General features: G+C 46.0%; 1 protein-coding gene across 1 annotated transcript in view; it reads right to left on the bottom strand.

The window, feature by feature from the left end:
- Positions 1-1,438: 1,438 nt before the first annotated feature.
- The window catches only part of wwtr1 (WW domain containing transcription regulator 1), a 177,591-nt gene continuing 159,700 nt past the window's right edge, over positions 1,439-19,329 (bottom strand). Inside the window, exons 4-6 of the mRNA XM_085989828.1 lie at positions 8,713-8,858; positions 8,427-8,524; positions 1,439-6,035 (exon numbers count right to left, since the gene is read on the bottom strand). Of these exons, the coding sequence (XP_085845954.1) occupies positions 5,830-6,035; positions 8,427-8,524; positions 8,713-8,858 (450 nt within the window). The 3' untranslated portion in view covers positions 1,439-5,829. The remainder of the gene's footprint in view (positions 6,036-8,426; positions 8,525-8,712; positions 8,859-19,329) is intronic.

The raw sequence follows: 19,329 nt of genomic DNA, 5'->3' as shown, positions 1-19,329 counted from the left end.
TCACAAGGTGGCAGACTGCATTCCTTCAAATCAGCATCTCGTTCACAGGGAATTACCTGAGGTTAAATAAAACTTTGGGGTTGACATTAACACCCACCCCCCCACCCGCCCCCCCCACCAGTAGGAGAGGATCGGAGCTTTAAAAATTAAAAATCGTGAAATGCGATCCCAATCTACCGTCATTTTTGCGGTGGCAGGTTGCAAAGCATGCCTGTGACCCATCTTGGACAGGCATGACACTTCATCACAATATTTAAATCAGCCTCCCACGGTGCAGTTGGGAGCCTGATTTAAATTTAATGGTTACCGGCCGGGTTTTCCAGGGCTCGGGAAACCCGGCAGCGAAATGGAGATGGGAGCAGCTGGCTGCAGCAGGTAAGTGCTTTATATAGCGCTGTTTAAGAACATAAGAACAGAAGAAATAGGAGCAGGAGTAGGTCATGCGGCCCTTCGAGCCTGCTCCGCCATTCAATAAGATCATGGCTGATCTTCTACCTCATCTCCACTTTCCGCACTATCCCCATATCCCTTGATTCCCATAACATTCAAAAATCTATCGCTCTCTGACTTGAATATACTCAATGACTGAACCTCCACAGCCCTCTGAGGTGGAGAATTCCAAAGATTCACCACCCTCTGAGTGAAGAAATTTCTCCTCATCTCAGTCCTAAATGGCTGACCCCTTATTCTGAGACTGTGACACCTGGTTCTAGACTCCCCAGCCAGGGGAAACAACCTCCCTGCATCTACCCTGTCAAGCCCTGTAAGAGTTTTGTATGTTTCAATGAGATCACCTCTCATTCTTCTAAACTCTAGAGAATATAGGCCTAGTCTACTCAATGTGAGCCAGGAGGAGCGGGAGTGTATCTGCTTTCCAACCCCCTCACCCATCGGCCCCTCAAGCAAACCATCTGCCAATCGCTGCCTACCCTCGGTGCCGCCAATAGCCTAGACCTATGTTCTCGTAGCGGCCAGGAAACCTGGAAATGCAGGAGAGATCGCAGGGGTAGGGGGGGCTGTGTGGTGGTTGTTGAAGAGATCGCGGGTCAGAAGGGAAGATCGCGAGGGGGTTGCAGAGATATTAGCCTGGGCTCCCTTGCTCTTCTTTGAAATAGTGTCGTGGAATCTTTTACATCCACCTGAGAGGGCAGAAGGGACCTCGGTTTAACATCTCATCCGAAAGACGCCACCTCCGACAGTGCAGCACGCTCTCGGTACTGCACTGGCGTGTCAGCCTAGATCCTGTGCTCAAGTTTCTGGCGTGGGACTTGAACCGAGAATCTTCTGACTCAAGAGCATGCAGACTCAGAGTGCAGAGCATGAGCTGGGTACAGAGTTGGAGGCGATGGCAGAGCAAGGCCATGGTGGGATTTTATAGAGAAAGATTTTTATCCGGAGCAGAATGGGTGCAAGGCAAAATGAAAACAGAACACTCATAAAAGATAAAATCCAATTATATTTATTTTTTTAAAGCTTGTTGTACAAGACTGCAAGGATTTAAACCAGAACTGAACTGTGTTTACAGACAACCTGTATGCATACCTTGCTATATGCAATGCTCACACATCTCAGTACAAAATAACCCAAGTTCAAAAAATAAGGACACGTACATGATACATGTTCACACTGTATGAATAGATCGAGCTATCTATGAAAATGCTTGTACTGTAATAGAAGTTACATTTTTTAAAGTAATCATCCCATTTACTGGAAGAAGTTCTCAGTTGCTCAAACAGACTCACGTACATGCAAGTAGACCTTGCCTGAGTTGCATTCAAGCTCTGAACCCCTTTCGCAGGTTGTCCAATATTATACTTAACATATTGTTATTATCCCAGCCTGCTCATCTGTTCCCCTCCGCATTCCTATTTTCCAAATCCAACGTTGTTCCCTCCACGCAGTTCCTCATTACACATAGAGACGACACAATGACTTTTCCCCTTACACTAACTGCTGTGATAAATATCGCGCTCCACTCGATAGATAATTGTGAGGTAATGACCAGCAATGATCACTGCAGCCAATCCCTTTGGATAAATGCCGATTCCCTTTGGCCAACTACCACCAGAGAGCAGGTCAAACCAGATTTTGAAGGCCAGGGCTATCTCAAGTGACGCCACTGCCTCAGCAGCTTAGATTCTGAGTGTTTGATGCAAAGATTCTCCTCACTGCCCGTGTTTGAGTATATAATGATATTGCTGCAGCATTAGCAGAGTTTGGTAGAGATGCCAAAAAAGTCAGTGGATTTGCATGAATTCTGACCACAACAATAAGAGAAACTGGTCAACTAATAAGGTCTAAAAGTGCAATTCACTCAACTCACATTAAGATTCCAAGCTTTTAAAAAAAAATTCAGACACGGTGCCAATTCTACAAGGAAAGGGCCTCCCAAATCTGAAGGATGTTGATAAATTAGGATTATATTAAAGAGATGAAGACAGTTTCCTTATCCCGATTTGTTTCTACACCCTTTCTGACCACTCACCACTACCCGTCCCCCTCCATGGTGGAAGGAAAGGACGGTCCAGGCAAAAGGGCCTTCCCATCAACATCACTCCCACCATTGGCCAACCTGAACATGCAATGCCCTTTCTCCTTCCCCTAAGACCGCAAACCCTCACTACTACAAGGAGCTCCATCCAGCCGCTCGCAATCCCCCCCCCACCCCCTCCCCACAACCCCAAAAACAAACCCCTCTAGAAACGCACGCAACTAAGGCAAGAGAGTCTGAGCAATGTGCCATGGCCAGGATGACATGATATGCCAAATAACAACAGAAAACGCTGGAAAAACCCAGCAGGCCAGGGCAGCATCCATGGAGAGAGAAACGGAGTTAACGTTTCAGGTCGAAGACCCTTCGTCAGAACTGGAAAGAAAGCAGGAAAAGGGATCGATTTTAAAGCAAGTGGGGGCTGGGAAAAGGGGGAGGGGGTGAAAGAACAAAAGGGAAGGTCAGTGATAGGATAGAAAGCAGGAGAGATTAAGAGACATTAAGAGGTATTCAAGGAATAAAGGATGGCTCTAGATGAAGTGTGAATGGCCCTGGCAGAATGAAGGACAGCTGCGCTGTGGGAGGGAAGAAAAAAGCCCAGACGAAAGCGTGGATTAAAAAAAGGAGTAAATATATATATATAATGATGAAAGGGGCCGAGGTTATGATCTGAAATTGTTGAACTCTATGTTGAGTTCAGAGGGCTGTAGAGTGCCTAATCGAAAGATGACATGATATGCCAGCAGGAGCTGACACTCATCTACCTGATCCACCTTCAAACATCAATGAAGATCTAATTTAGGCTTATCACAGAATCACAGAATCACAGAAACCCCACAGTGCAGATAGAGGCCATTTCGGCCCATCGAGCCTGCACCGACACATATCCCACCCTATCCCCGTAACCCCACGTATTTAATCCCCCTAACACTAAGGGTCAATTTATCATAGCCAATCAACCTAACCCGCACATCTTTGGACTCCTTATATCTCCTGTTTGTACGCTGAATGCTGCCTGGTCCTGGGCTGCGTCATTCAGAGAAGGACCCACATACAAAGCCACAGAGTTAACTGGAGCAAAGTACAGTGAGTGGCCTGTGGGGTGAAACGAGCTCAGTGCCTTTTGCCATCCAATTCTGCATCATTATCTGTTCCACTCTTTTCCATTCAGAGACCTTTTTTGTGTAACTGCTCATCAATAAGTTTTTCTTTTTTAAAACCAAAAGGAGGGTTGGGGGCGGGGGGGGGGGGGGGGGGGGGAGGTTTAAAATGGTGCCTGTAAATTCCATGCCCACAGCTCAGGCTGATTCCGAATGCTGGCTGCTCATCTGAATACAGAGGAAGGGCAGCCAACAAAACGGCCACGGGCTTTCAATAAAAACAGAAAATGATGGAAATACCCAGCAGGTCAGGCAGCATCCGTGGAGAGAGAAACAGAGTTAACGTTTCAGATCGACAAAGGGTCCCAGACCTGAAACGTTAACTCTGTTTCTCTCTCCACAGATGCTGCCTGACCTGCTGAGAGTTTCCAGCATTTCCTGTTTTTATTTCAGATTTCCAGCATCCGGCAGTATTTTTCCTTTTGTATTACGGACTTTTAACACCATTCCTTACATCAAACACTGCGACGTGCCACACTTGCTGAGCACCGACGTGCCACAGACTGCATTATCAGGCCTAACCTCACCTTATTTGTAATTTAACTAAATGATTAATGTTGGCCAAAAATTCATTTTGCACATGCCACCCCCACTCCCCCCACCCGCCCGCCCCCTTCCACCCCACTCTGTAAATTATCGGTGATGCGGCTCTCCCTGTGGGAGGGGAGTCAGTCACTCGTTGGTCAAGTGGGATCGGGCAAACCTCCGTTAGACTGTTTGAAACAGCACATCGAGCATTATTTTGTAATGAGGGCATCCTCGGATGGGCCTTTGAGCCACGACCCATCGCAACAGAGGTGCGACTCCATCATTCCTTTCCACTCCCAGCCAGCACAACACATCTCGTTCCACCCTGAACTTCCCCAATCCATTACAGCTTTTCCACTTTTATTACTCCAAATTCTAACTTAAGAACCAACGAAAGAAAAAAGGCTCCTGTTCCATTTTTTAAAAAAGTATAATGATTCGAGTACTTGACGTGATAAAAATCCCAAATCCGAGTTTCGTTATGGTAATAATTAAAATAAAAGTTTTTTAAAAAACTAAGTTGCCACTTGATAAAAACGTGGTAGTTTTTTTTGTTGCAAAGTCTAATTTTACAGCACATTAACGTTGTAACATAACAAACTATTAGGGTATACAATTAAATTTAGCTACGTTATAATCTTCAAAGCTTTGAAAAGATATGAGCCTAGAAGCTAATGAAGGCGATATTAAGGGGCTCAGCGTGTTCACACCAAGTTGCCCTGTCCACTGTTTCTCCAGAGGGGTTAACCGCTGCTTGCTTTAAATGGTTTAACACCTCCGCTAAATTCAGCAGACAAAGGAAGGCCGTGTGAATGCGGCAAACCTGTATCTACTGAGGCTGCCGGCATTGGCATCTAGGCCACGAGAATTAAGTAATAGTAAACTACAGAGTAATATATAACTGCAGCATGAACCACCGAGAGTACAATGGTGTCCCTGTGTGCAAGTGGCTACTAACCATCGTCACGGTGGCAAAACTCGGACTCTAAACTTGGCCATTCTTTGTACATTTTTTGTTGTTGATATTGAACAAATACAAACAATTTTTAAAGCTCTGTTCATGTTAAATAGATGAGAAGTGTTTGGTATCACTTCATTCTTCTGATAAAAGGTCACCACAACTACCTGCATTAAACCCCCCCCCCCCCGCCCCACCCCACCCCACTTCCCCAATGTGTTTCTTTCAACCTCGAACCAAACAGACTCCAGCCACGCTATTACACAAAAAAAATAACTAATGGCTCGTCTCTTTGGTTCATTTTCATCTTCCTTTTGGCTGCTAATAATATAATAATATTATAATAATGAAAAAAAAAATCCTCCCATTTGCCATGCAAAATAGGATAAGCAGTGGAATCTTTGATCTTCTACTAGAGGTTAATCCCATGAATATGTTGAAGGTCAAAGACATTGAGATAGTTCAAGAATATAGTTCATATAAAGTACTGCTAGCCGCCTTTTCTTTATTTAAATGACAAGCATATACCACTTTGGGGTGTAGGGGAGAGCATAAGAGTCATCAGGCAAACAAAAAGCGCTACTTGAGGCACTTTGCCTCTGATCCAAGCAGAAAAGGTAACTCCATCTCAATTTTTATTTTAGTTTTCTTTCTTTCCTTTCTTCCTTCCTTCCTCGTGCTTCCCGAAGTGCTTACAACCAAGTGAGGAAAGTCTCTTTAGGATTGAGGCTGGACTCCACGTCAGGCAAGATGTCCGATCCGAAGGGCTCCTGCAGGCTTGGCATCAGGTCCTCCCCTTCCAGGGTCCCGAGATCCACGTTGGTGCCAGGCAGGGAGTCCAGGAAGTCAGGGAAGCGGCTGGGCTGATTTGCAGTCATGGTGGTTTGCCCCATGTCTCCTGTGGGCGAAGCATAATCGGGCTTACTTGGAGCTCCATAGAAGTGTTAGCACATTTACCTTACACTTAAATCACTGGCTCAACTACAATAAACCACGCAGTCTGTCTTAAAAATGGCAAACTTGACAAACCTAGCAAACACGTTTGTCTACTTAACAGGTTTGGTTGTGAGGCACTTTGGGATATCCTGAACATGTCGTAATTTGCTTTGTAATGCAAGCAGTTTCTTTCAAACCTCAAGCTGGATGATACAAAGCTGTGTGGGAATGTAAATTGTGAGGAGGCTGCAAGGAGGCTTCAAGAGGATATAGACAGGCTAAGTGAGTGGGCAAGAACATGGCAAATGGAATATAATGCGGAGAAATGTGAAGTTATCCACTTTGGTCGGAAAAATAGAAAAGCAGAGTATTTTTTAAATGGTGAGAGATTAGGAAATGTTGGTGTTCAGAGGGACCTGGGTGTCCTTGTACACGAATCACTGAAAGTTAACATGCAGGTACAGCAAGCAATTAGGAAAGCAAATAGTATGTTGGCCTTTATTACAAAGAGGATTTGAGTATAAGAGTAAAGACCTCTTGCTGCAATTATATAGGGCCCTGGTGAGACTACACCTGGAATATTGTGTACAGTTTTGGTCTCTTTACCTAAGGAAGGATATTAGGATATACTTGCCATAGAGGGAGTGCAACAAAGGTTCACCAGTCTGGTTCCTGGGATGGGGGGCGGGTTGTCCTATGAGGAGAGATTGAGTAGACTAGGCCTATATTCTCTAGAGTTTAGAAGAATGAGAGGTGATCTCATTGAAACATACAAAATTCTTACAGGGCTTGACAGGGTAGGTGCAGGGAGGATGTTTCCCCTGGCTGGGGAGTCTAGAACCAGGGGTCACAGAATAAGGGGTCGGCCATTTAGGACTGAGATGAGGAAAAATTTCTTCACTCAGAGGGTGGTGAATCTTTGGAATTCTCTACCCCAGAGGGCTGTGGAGGCTCAGTCATTGAGCATATTCAAGACAGAGATCGATAGATTTTTGAATATTAAGGGAATCAAGGGATATGGGGATAGTGCAGGAAAGTTGAGATGAAGTAGAAGATCAGCCATGATCTTATTGAATGGTGGAGCAGGCTCGAAGGGCCGAATGGCCTACTCCTGCTCCTATTTCTTATGTTCTTATGTTAAGCTCTCGCAATGACTCAGTCGGTAAGTGGACTGCCCAGTTTGGGACTGAGTTCTATAGGCCAGAACGTCTATAAGCATCCAATGAACCAAACGAATCCCCATTCACTTCCATCGTGTGGAACGAATATGGACCAAACCACTTCCTGTCCAAAAATCCCCTGGAAAATTCTGGAAAAATTCAGCAAGTGAGGAAACATCGATAAAGAAGGAAAGAAATGTTAAAGTTTCAGGCATAGGGTTAAACCTGAAATGTTAACGTGTTTCCTCTCTTTATAGATGCGATGGGTAGGCTTGATGGATCAGCTGGTCTTTGCTTGCCCATCATTTTCGTACGCATGTTCGTATGTTATACCTGAAGCGCTATCATTTTTCCCTTTCTTTATTGATGCTGCCTGACCTGCTGAGTGTTTCCAGCATTTTCTGGCGATGTTTCAGATTTCCAGCAGCCACAGTAGTTTGGTTTCCACTTCCTATCCATCGCATTGTATAGAAATGCAACACTTGCCTAGAATTCCAATGGACCAAACCACTTCCCATAACCCCTGAAGAAACGGCATAAATTGCCAAAAAGGCCACTTGTGCCATTTCTCCGGGCGTTTCGCCAATCTCCTATTGACGAGATCGGGAGAACCTTCCGTAAATTCCGGACCCTATAATCTTGTATAAAATTCCAATGGACCAAACTGCTTGCCATTCACTCACATTGGAATTCCATACAATGCATTGGAATTTTATACAATGTGAGTATGGCAAGCAGTTTGGTCCATTGGAATTCCATACAATGTATTGGAAGTTTATACAATGGACCCAAGCATTTCCCATTCACTCACATTGTATAGAATTCCAATGAGCCAAGCCATTCCTAATCTATTCCCATTGTATTGAATTCCTGCTCCAGGTTTTTGGTTTATTAGGTACCTGTAACACCAAATACAGTAAATCCACCACAAATAGAGATATTCAACATATGTTAGAAGATATCCCTCTGGTGCTAAATGTATATTTAAATTGGTCTCTCTTTTAGTTTACTTCATATTGCTTTGATTGTTAGATTTGTCAATTGTACTTTTTTAATTTTTATATGTGTAGTTTATACCAAAACATTTCTTAATAAACTAGTTACACGTTCAAGGTTCAGTGGTATCAACACATCCACAAAGACCCGTGTTATACAGTCAAGAAAGAAAACGAGCCTCATTTCAATGAACTCACCTGTATCCATTTCCTCCACATGACCCAGAAAGTCTTCAGGTGTCCTTCCTAATCCTAAGCCACTGTCTGCACTTGCCTGCCGTGAGTGGTATGGTCCACTGTATATGAAAACCAGTGGGGAACAGTGGTGGTGGTGGGGAGGGGGGGGGGGTGAAGAGGGGGTAGGTGGGGGAGAAAGGGAATTCTGTTATTAACACTGTATTAAATCAAAATCTCTGGTATAAAAAACGGTCAGTATCAGCTACTTCTGGGCTATTCCTGTCCTGTGAATTGAAACACAACTTGCCTGCTGAGGAAAGGGTCGGAACCATTGTTTGTGATGGCGTGCATCTCCTGTGTCATAGTCGGTGTGGAGACTGCGTTCTGGGCTGTGGGGATGTTATCCGATTCAATGGGAATCTGACTGGGAATCTGGTTATACAAGGCCTTCTCCTGAAAGAAACACAAAGATGCTGTAACCAAGTGTCAACCCTAGAGAAACAAACGCCCATTGAAATAGGAACAAGTCGCTCTTAAACCTCGTGGCCCTCTGACTCACACAGCTTAAAAAAGGCCAAAGTAACCCAACAGGCCACTTGCCTTGAAACACACACATACACATAAACATCTCAAAATGTTACAGCACCACCAAACACTTTCAATGGCATGACTCCTGTGTCAGTTTCCACATGTACGCTGATGACACCCAGCTTTACCTCACCACCACTTCTCTCGACCTCTCCACGATCTCTAAATTGTCAGACTGCTTGTCCGACATCCAGTTCTGGATGAGTAGAAATTTTCTCCAATTAAATATTGGGAAGACCGAAGCCATTGTTTTCGGTCCCCGCCACAAACTCCGTTCCCTAGCAACCGACTCCATCCCTCTCCCTAACATTTGTCTGAGGCTGAACCAGACTGTTCGCAACCTTGGTGTCATATTTGACCCTGAAATGGGCTTCCGACCACATATCCGCAGCATAACAAAGACCGCCTATTTCCACCTCCATAACATCACCTGTCTCCGCCCTTGCCTCAGCTCAGCTGCTGAAACCCTCATCCATGCCTTTGTTACCTCTAGACTTGACTATTCCAACGCACTCCTGGCTGGCCTCCCACATTCTACCCTACGTAAACCTGAGGTCATCCAAAACTCGGCTGCCCATGCCCTAACTCGCACCAAGTCCCGTTCACCCATCACCCCTGTGCTCGCTGACCTACATTGGCTCCCGGTTAAGCAATGCCGTGATTTCAAAATTCTCATCCTTGTTTTCAAATCCCTCCATGGCCTCGCCCCTCCCTATCTCTGTAATCTCCTTCAGCCCCACAACCTCCCGAGATAACTGCGCTCCTCTAATTCTGCCCTCTTGAGCATCCCTGATTATAATCGCTCAACCTTTGGTGTCCATGCCTTCTGTTGCCTCGGCCCTAAGCTCTGGAATTCCCTCCCTAAACCTCTCCGCCTCTCTACCTCTCTTTCCTCCTTTAAGACGCTCCTTCAAACCTACCTCTTTGACCAAGCTTTGGGCCACCTGCCCTAATTTCTCCTTATGTGGCTCGGTGTCAATTTATTTTGTCTTCTAATACTCCTGTGAAGCACCTTGGGGCGTTTTACTATGTTAAAGGCGCTATATAAATACAAGTTGTTGTTATTGTTGTATTACTGCTGCCCCCTGACCTCTTCACCAGTCAGTACTGATGAACTGTGATTGAGCAGCGCACAGTTCTGGCTGTGGTGACACTGGGATGGATCGTCAACTTGCCACCCGGCTGTAAAGCAGGCGCTGGGGTTTGGCCGTCCATTGACTTCAAAATGCGGTCAGGTTTCTATTGTCCATTGTCTCTGAATATCTACAAGTTGCGGGTAGCTTTCTTCCTCTTTAACAAAAAGCTGGAAATACAGAGCGGGCCCGTCAGCTGGAACCACTATACCCCAAAAGACAAGTTAACGGTTCAGGTATATACCTAGGGTTGCCAACCCTGCTTGGACTCATTCCTGGAGGTTACAACATATGACCTCCCTCCCCTAACCGCCCATGCCCAGTCACACAGCCTTTTCCCACCCGCCCATCGCCAATATTTTTATTAACTAATAAACAAAAGTGATCAAAGGAAATGAAAAAAAACCCACAATTTTTTATTGCCCCTATGATTTTTCTCCCGCAGCAGTGTCCTGGAGATAAGTCTTTAATTCCTGGAGACTCCAGGCCAATCCTGGAGATTTGGCATCTCTATATACACCAGGTTACATCTGAGACGTTAACCCGCCCTTTCTCTGCACAGAGAATGTCAGACCGGCCACGCATTTCTGTTTTTGTTTCAGGTTTCCCGCGTTTGCCGTTTCTTTCTTTTTCTTTTGATTTGTTGAAATTGCTATTGGATTCTCTCCATGTTGGTCATAACAGCGCGCGTGGTGGGGAATCCAAGCTTGCAAACCGAAAACTATCTCGATACCACCAGAACATAGTTCATTTGAGCAAGATTCTAGGTGGGGGTGAATTTTGTTTTCCGGAATTAGGGCAGAGATTTGGGACAACCCCTGAGGTGAAACCGAGGCCCCGTCTGCTCTCTCAGGTGGACGTAAAAGTTCCCATGGCCACTATTTCGAAGAAGAGTAGGGGAGGTCTCCCCGATGTCCTGGCCTATATTTATCCCTCAACCAACATCACTAAAACAGATGATCTGGTCATTATCACATTGCTGTTAGTGGGAGCTTGCTGAGCGCAAATTGGCTGCCGCATTTCCCACGTTGCAACAGTGACTACACTTCAAAAGTACTTCATTGGCTGTAAAGCGCTTTGGGACGTTCTGAGGTCGTGAAAGGCGCTATATAAATGCAAGTTCTTTCTATCTTGTATTTCCTCTCTCTATGGATGCTGACTGATCTGCTGTGTATTTCCAGCATTTTCTGTTCTGATTTGAGATTTCCCGCACTTTCAGTTGTTTTTTTTAATATACAAGATGAGATATTTTTCTATGTAAGGAAAGGCCATTCAGCACTCTCAACGCCTGTGGCATGCGATGTCAATGGGCTGCCTTGTGTAACACTGGAGATGAAGGAGGTTGAGTTGAAGCGATTTACAGAACCAGGTCATAGTTCACTGTGTGACCTTTAGCAGTCGTCCCAAAGGTGACACTCCCTTCTCTAACCATTGGAAGATTTGTGACATTGGAAGCTGTTGCTACATGGCAGTGAATTCAATGATGGTGCTTTGGGACTTTCGAAAGGTAATAGTGACATGAGGAGGTGTCCGATGAAAGGGGTTAAGCCCACCCCCCACCCCCCGCCTTTTAAACTTTGAACCTTTTGGAAGGTGAATGGCCGATCAAATGCCTCAATTGTTCACAAGAAAAAGAAATTGGATCACCGCCCCCCCGAGAGATCTCCTGGAACTCTTCCTGTTGTTCTGTCGGGCGTGGATCTGAGCAGCTGCATCCCAGGTGGGAATACGCAGGGACAGGCCGACTGGGCAGCTGCTGTCTAAGGCCAGCAGATACTTCAATGAAGAATTTCTTCATACCGGAATAAAAAACAGCCCCTCTCACAGGCCCGAGTCTAGGGCCCCGATTTTCAGCTTGTGTGGGGAATGGTCGGATTTCCCCGAATGTGGGGTTTCTGACACACATAAAAAAGTGTCAGCCAGCTCCACGTAATTTTCCCTCAAGTGGCCAATTAATTCCCAGCATGTGGAAAGCCTTGCTAATTGTCCAATTCGAGTCAGAAATCCCCACAGTATGATGTCATCATTCGTGGTACTTTCAAGGTCCGTAGCAAGCACTGCATCCTCTGAAGGCTTCCAAACGAACCACACAGGATGGCAGAGGAGCCTGCAGCAGCTGTGGGCAGTGCCAGACCTCGAGCTGCCTCCAAATTCGACGAGGCTTCACTGCAGGCATTATTGGATGGGGTTAGGGCCCACAGGGAGGTCCTCTTCCCTAGGTCAGGGAGGAAGAGGCCTCCCACTGAGACCAATGCTGCATGGATGCAGGTGTCAGCAGATGCCAACTCGCTGGGAGTCACCAGAAGAACCTTGGCATTACATCTCTATCTCCTTCCTTTACTCCCCCACAGTACCATCCAGAGCCCCCGTCCTCACTGTGGAGGAGGAAGAGGCTGTGCAGCCAGACTCCTCAGAGGAAGCTCCAACCTCTGAGGGTGCAGCGTCAGCAGAAGTAAGCGCACCCAGCACCAGCGCAGACACTCACACATCGGGGGGACCTTCGGGACATAGAGTAGTGTTGTCACCTGGTGTTTCACAGCTCACAAGTGAGCCTCAGCAGATTCTAGAGACAGGGACAACAGTGGAGAGTCCTCGTCGGAGGGCGCAGGACTCTGCCAGCTCAGCTCAGCTGCGCTGCATGTCGACCCTCTGCCTCTGGGTCCATCTGCAAGAGAAGAGATGATGGATCTCCATGCACAGATGCAGGAGTCTCTGGCAGGTTTTGTCTCCAGGGTCGCTGCGAGTGTGGAGCGAATGGAGGAGTCCACAGCGACCATGAGCAGAGCCTTTGTGGAGTCATTGGCGCATGAACGCATCACCATGGAAAGGTTGGCAACCTCCATGCAGGAGATAACTCGCCAGGGTACGGAAAACATGGTGAGTGCACATAAGAGAATGATATCTCTTGAGGAGCGTTGGCTATCTGTTGAACAGAGAAACCAGATCCTCATGGAAGACCTTCTGAGTAGGACTGCCAGTGCAGATACGGGTCCCCATGGCCCCCTAAAGCGCAGCAAGGTGCTCTCAAGCCACTTCCAAGCGCTGGCCCTTCTGGCCTGTGCAGCTTCAGGTGAGTGAGCAGCAGCCTGGTGCTCCTGGTGCTCATCATGCTGTTCCTGGTTCTGCTGCTGCCGCTTCTGCTGCTGGAGATCCTCTAATGGCAAGAAGGGAAGGAAAAAAAGGCGTCCCACGCTTCTCGTAGATGCCTCCACTGAGGAAGCGCTGAGTGAGGGTGGCGAGAGGGGCTTCCCAGGAGATCGCATTGGAGAAGTGTGTGAGGCTCCAACCTTCCACAGCTGTGCCTAAGCCTTGAAGAAGTAGCCCCAAACCTGCAACAACCAGGTCCTTCAACATACAAGTGCTGACCCTTTAAATCGCAGCTTCTCCTTGCCTGCAGCTGACAGCTAGCAAGCTTCACGCCAGCTCTCAGCAGCGGGGTTCCCCGCAGGCGGGTTTCAGGTGGGGAAAGCCCCAAAGTCACAACGGCACGGGAAAATCAACTTCAACAAGCAGATAATTGCTTGTTAGTGCTCCGACGACCAGTCCCGCCAGCGGCGGCCGGGACTGAAGCGGGGCGCGGGGAAACGGCAGTCCGAAAGTCGGACGGGGCGGGGAATCAGGCGGGGGGGGGGTCCCGACTCGCTTTTTCGCCGATTTTCGGCCCCTGGCCGCATGAAAAGCCGCCCGACGGCAGCCAGAAAATCGGGGGCCTAGGACTCTGCTTCCTGCCGTCTGCCAACAGTAGCCAAGCCCTTTTACTCAGCATTTTCTTCTGGCAGCCTGCATGAAAACAGCACCACAGGTTTGAAATAGTGCTTTTCTTTCTTCAGCCAGTCACTCCTCTCCACCACCCTTGGGTAGGGGTTGCTATACTGCATCATGCAGATAGCTCTAGGCGGCCATTTTGTACTGTGCAGCGTTTAGATTTACTGGATTTAACTAACTGATCTGTGCTTGTCTGGCCGGCATTTACCCTTAAAACCTAATAAGCTGTCCTCTCAAAATATTACATTACTGTGATATCTTGAGACACAGCATATATATACAACAGCACAACATGGCTTCTGGTAAGAACTGTACTGCACTTGGCTTTATTATTATATACATCAGTAGTCCACCAGGTGGCTCTATTACACTTCACCCTCCTTATTGAAGAAGTTAATCGTCGCAAATAGTCATTGTACATGACTTGCATGGTTTATACAACTCTTGGTATACATTTCTCAAATGGAACCCATTTTATGTTTCCAAATTCTACTATACAATTCTGTAACACAAACAAAAGATATGAACTTATTTCCCATATTTACAGATTAAACTTAACCACTGGTTTTCTGTTTTGAAGAGGATACCTTCTTTCTTGAACAGAATTTTCAGATCTGGTTGTTGGACTTTGACTCATTCTAGGCTGAGCCTGCGGAGAATTTTTCTCCAAGGGCTGACCTTGATCTACATTTGGACTCCCTATGCGTTCAGACTGTTTGTCTGCCTGATTCGGGCTCAGACTTAAATTCTGACTTTGTCTTGGATTTGTTTCTGGTACGTCTGATGTAGGATTTGCTACCGGTACTCGACTTATAACAAAACTAACTGACTCATCGGAATAAATTGAATCATCCCAGCTTTCAACTCCTTCTACATCTGTAGGTAAGGTATGATCAATGTGAACAAACCTAACCTTTCCATAATCAAACATCTTGACCAAATATGTGCGAGGGCCACATATCTTCACTACTCTTCCTGGTAACCACGTTAACCATTTATGGTGATGGTTCTTCACTCTAACCTTTTGGTTCAACGTCACACTTCTCTCTCTAACTCTATCTTTATCACGACTCTCTTTCTGCCTTGATTGTTTCTCCTCTACGGACTGTGCTTTAACAACGAGAACCTGGTTCGTGGCTGTTGTTTGAGAAACAACTCTGCTGGTTTTCTACCAGTAGTGGTATGTGGAGTATTCCAATAGGTAATCAGAAAATTTGCCAGTTTGTGGTCCAACGACAACTGATGTTTCTTTGGATTTGGGTCCAACGTTTGCTTGATGAGGGCATGTTTGACAATTTGTACTGTGCGCTCTGCTGCACCATTTGAAGCAGGGTGGTACAGTGAAACTTTGGTATGTTTCACACCATTTCTGCTTATGAACTGTGTGAACTCTTCTGAACAAAATTGCAGCCCATTATCAGACACAATTTCTTCTGGGAGGCTGTATGAAGAAAACAATCGTCGCAAATTGTCTAGTGTTTTGCTTGTTGTTATTATCCGCATGGGAAACACTTCTACCCACTTCGAGTGACTATCTATCACTATGAACAATTTCTGCCCTTCTAGTTCAGCAAAATCTACATGCAACCTTTGCCACACTCTGGGAGGCCATTTCGATGGCTGTAATGGTACTGATGGTGGTTTCTTGCTCACCGATTGACATGTTGTACACTGACTAACTATGTACTCTATCTCTTTTTCTAAACCTGGCACCATAAGTAATTGCGTGCAAAGCTCTTGGTCAAGCACATTCCCAGGTGCTGGTCATGAAGATCTCCTAACAATTTAGACCTGAACCTATTTGGGTTAACCACTCTTGCTCCCCACATGATACAATCTTTATCCACTGACAATTCATTCCTACGAATGAAGTATGGATGGATATCTTCCTCTGATACCTGGTTTAGCCATCCATTTGCTATGTAATCATACACCTTTGACATAATTGGGTCACGTTTGGTTGCCCTACCAATCTCTTCAGCTGTGACTGGCAGCTCATCAATGTATGAGAAATAGAACACTTCTTCCTTATTGGGTGTAACTTGTGATGGGGATGGCAACCTGAACATAGCATCAGCATTACTGTGATCAGCTGATCCTCTGTACTCAATGTCATATGTATACACTGACAAAATCAAAGCCCATCTCTGCATTCGGGCTGCAGCTAAGGTTAGAACTGGGGACTTTGGATGGAGGATTGCTGTCAAGGGCTTATGGTCAGTAACTATGGTAAACTTACGGCCAAACAAGTATTTGTGGAACTTCTTGACCCCAAAAATCTATGACAAAGCTTCCCTTTCGATCTGCGCATAATTCCGTTCACTGGCACTGAGAGTGCGTGAAGCAAAAGCAATTGGTCTCTCCTCCCCTCTATCTAGTACATGAGAGATCACTGCCCCAACTCCATACGGAGAGGCGTCACACGCTAGCTTGATCTCCTTCGATACATCATAGTGAACTAACATGGTACTCTCTACTAACTGGCTTTTACACTCTTTGAATGCTGTGTCGCATTCTTTTGACCACTTCCAAGGGTTTTCTCAACAGTTCATTCAGTGGATTTAACAATGTAGCCAAGTTTAGGAGGAACTTTCCGTAATAATTCAAAAGACCCAAAAATGATCGAGGTTCAGAGACATTCTTGGGAGTGGGTGCATTTCTGACTGCATCCAGCTTTCCCTTGGTTGGGTGTAAACCATCTTAGTCTACTCTGTGTCCTAAGTACCCCACTGAGTTTTGAAACAACTCACACTTGTGAGCTGTCACTTGTACTCCGTGCTTCTCTAGCCGTTTGAGCACTTCATTCAACACCTCATCATGGATTCGCCTGTTTGGTGCTAAAATGAGTATGTCATCCAAATAACACACTACCCCTTCAATCCCTTGCAAAATTTGGTTCATCACCCCCTAGAATATGTCGATGGCAGAAGACACTCCAAATGGTAGCCTATTGAACTGATATAGGCCTCGGTGAGTATTTATAGTCAAGCATGACTTGGACTCGTCATCTAACTCAAGTTGTAGGTAGATGTTTGTTAGATCTAATTTCGACACTATTCAAAAAAAAGAGCAGGGGGAGTTCTCTTGATGTCCCGGCCAGCATTCCTCCATCAGCCAACACCGCCAAAAAGCAGATTATCTGGTCACTCAGCCAGTTGCTGTTTGTGTGACCTGGCTGTGTGCGAATTGGCTGTCAGGTTTGCCTACACAACAACAGTGACAGCACTTCAATAGTAAATCATTGCTTCTAAAGCACGTTGGAATGTCCAGAAGTTGTGATCAAGCACTGTATAAATGCAAGTTTTTTCTTTCTAAGGTGGCAGTAGGGAAGAACCCAACCAATGTGCGTTAGAGGTAACCTCTATGTTGAGTATATTCAGGACAGAGACCGATAGATTTTTGGATACTAAGGGAATCGAGGGATATGGGGATAGTGCGGGAAGGTGGAGTTGAGGTAGAAGGTCAGCCATGATCTTATTGAATGGGGGAGCAGGCTCGAAGGGCCGAAAGGGCTACTCATAGAGTCATAGAGTCATAGAGTCATAGAGTTTTACAGCACAGAAAGAGGCCCTTCGGCCCATCGTGTCTGCGCCGCCCATCCATCCCTGTCCAGTCTAATCCCATTTTCCAGCATTTGGTCCATAGCCTTGTATGCAATGGCATTTCAAGTGCTCATCCAAATGCTTCTGCTCCTATTTCTTATATTCTTATGACCACCCTCAAATCAGTGCTCTGATGTGCAATATTTCGGGGTAGATACCCCTGGCATAAGTGAGGAGGCGAGGGTCGTTTTTTAAATTTGTATTTGTGGGTTTCAAAAGCCCTCGGCCAAAAATCTGAGCTCCTCCCCAATTCCCCGCTTGGTGACAGTTCTACCCTCTGAGCTGATTAGTTCCACACTGGGGTGGAATGTTTGAGTTATCTGATAGGGTAATTACTGTTACAAATCTCATCATCATAAAGAAACTACTCATGAGATAACGCTGGATGGCCAGCTGGTGGCGCTGTCCAAGGAGTATAAATACTCGGGCGTGGGCCCAGCTTGCTCAGGGACATTTTGTAAGACAAGGAACTAGTGAAGTACAACTAGACCTCCATGTTCTGAAACAAGTTGATTAAAGCCTTGCTTTATACTCAAACCAACTGTGCAGTGAGTTTTATTACATCACCGACCATTCCCCCACTTTTAGCAGCTAGAACCCAGCTCATCACTCCTCACTCGCTACCAAAAGGGGTTGTTGAGGCGAATAGCATAGATGCATTTATGGGGAAGATGGATAAGCACATGAGGGAAAAAGGAATAGAAGGATATGTTGATAGGGTGTGAAGAAGAGGGGTGGGAGGAGGCTTATGGGCCAGATGGGCCGAATGGCCTGTTTCTGTGCTGTAAATTCTATATAATTCTTTGTAGTGTGTACTAAGCTCCCAGACGACCTGGTTGAGATGAGCAAACCGCCTACTTGCCCCATCCCACAAGAAACTGATGCATGAATCAAGTTGCAGTAATATCTGCATTATTGCTGCATGTAAATCAGTGGTGAGTGCGCCTACTGGAGACATGCAGCTACTGTCTCCATCCTCTGAACTGTCACTTCACCGCAGCCCACTCCACACTGTGCACATCCAGCAGCTCTCACAGGGACACTCTTAAAGCTTTCCTTCCATTCAATTGCCATCGGTGATTCACGTAGTTGGGAACTCTAGCCGGGTGTGAGTAATAGCATTGCCACTGGGAGAACAATGGGAAGGAAGCGGCCTGAAGGATGTGTTTGGCCTTTGTGACCAATTGGCGCATTTTCCGATTTTTGTATCCAATGCTGATCAGGTCAGGTGAATAAAAGTGACATTTCCCGCTCCAATAATGTGCCTTAACCTCAGCCTCTGGAGGGGACCCCTGACTGCATCATTGATAATTCCATCCCTCCTTACGGCCTCTCTGAACGAGGATGCCAGCTAATGCTGAGTTACAAACAGACTTGTGAGACACGGGCTCTGCAGAAACAGGGTTAAAAACCATCTAAGCTCACTGGGGTGGACCCTGACTTTGTGCGATGGTGTAAAAGGGGAGACAGCGAGTCGGCAGCCCGTTTTACATCCCTCCCCATTTTTATTTCCTTTGAAGTCAGCGCAAATAACATTCGAGGGAGATGCAAACCGGGCTGCTGCTTCGGTCTAACCCGCTCTACACTAGCGCTCAAAGTCAAAATCGACCCCATTTTACTTAGAATCCGGATGTCACTGACCTGATTTATTACAATTTCTCTTTAGCTAAGGTCGTACTGCGGGTGAAATCTTCACCATTAAGATAGAAACTATACACGTGACTTGATCCCAGATTTCCCTCCCTTCCCTTGGTAAAGAGTCCATTAAGAACATAAGAAATAGGAGCAGGAGTAGGACATACCGCCCCTCGAGCCTGCTCCACCATTCAATAAGAT

Source organism: Somniosus microcephalus, chromosome 6, assembly GCF_052327205.1.
Source record: "Somniosus microcephalus isolate GS21.2 chromosome 6, FLI_Smic_1.0, whole genome shotgun sequence".
Classification (NCBI taxonomy): Eukaryota; Metazoa; Chordata; class Chondrichthyes; order Squaliformes; family Somniosidae; genus Somniosus; species Somniosus microcephalus.
Note: the sequence above shows the minus strand (reverse complement) of the source record. Positions and strands in the feature narration are given on the sequence as shown.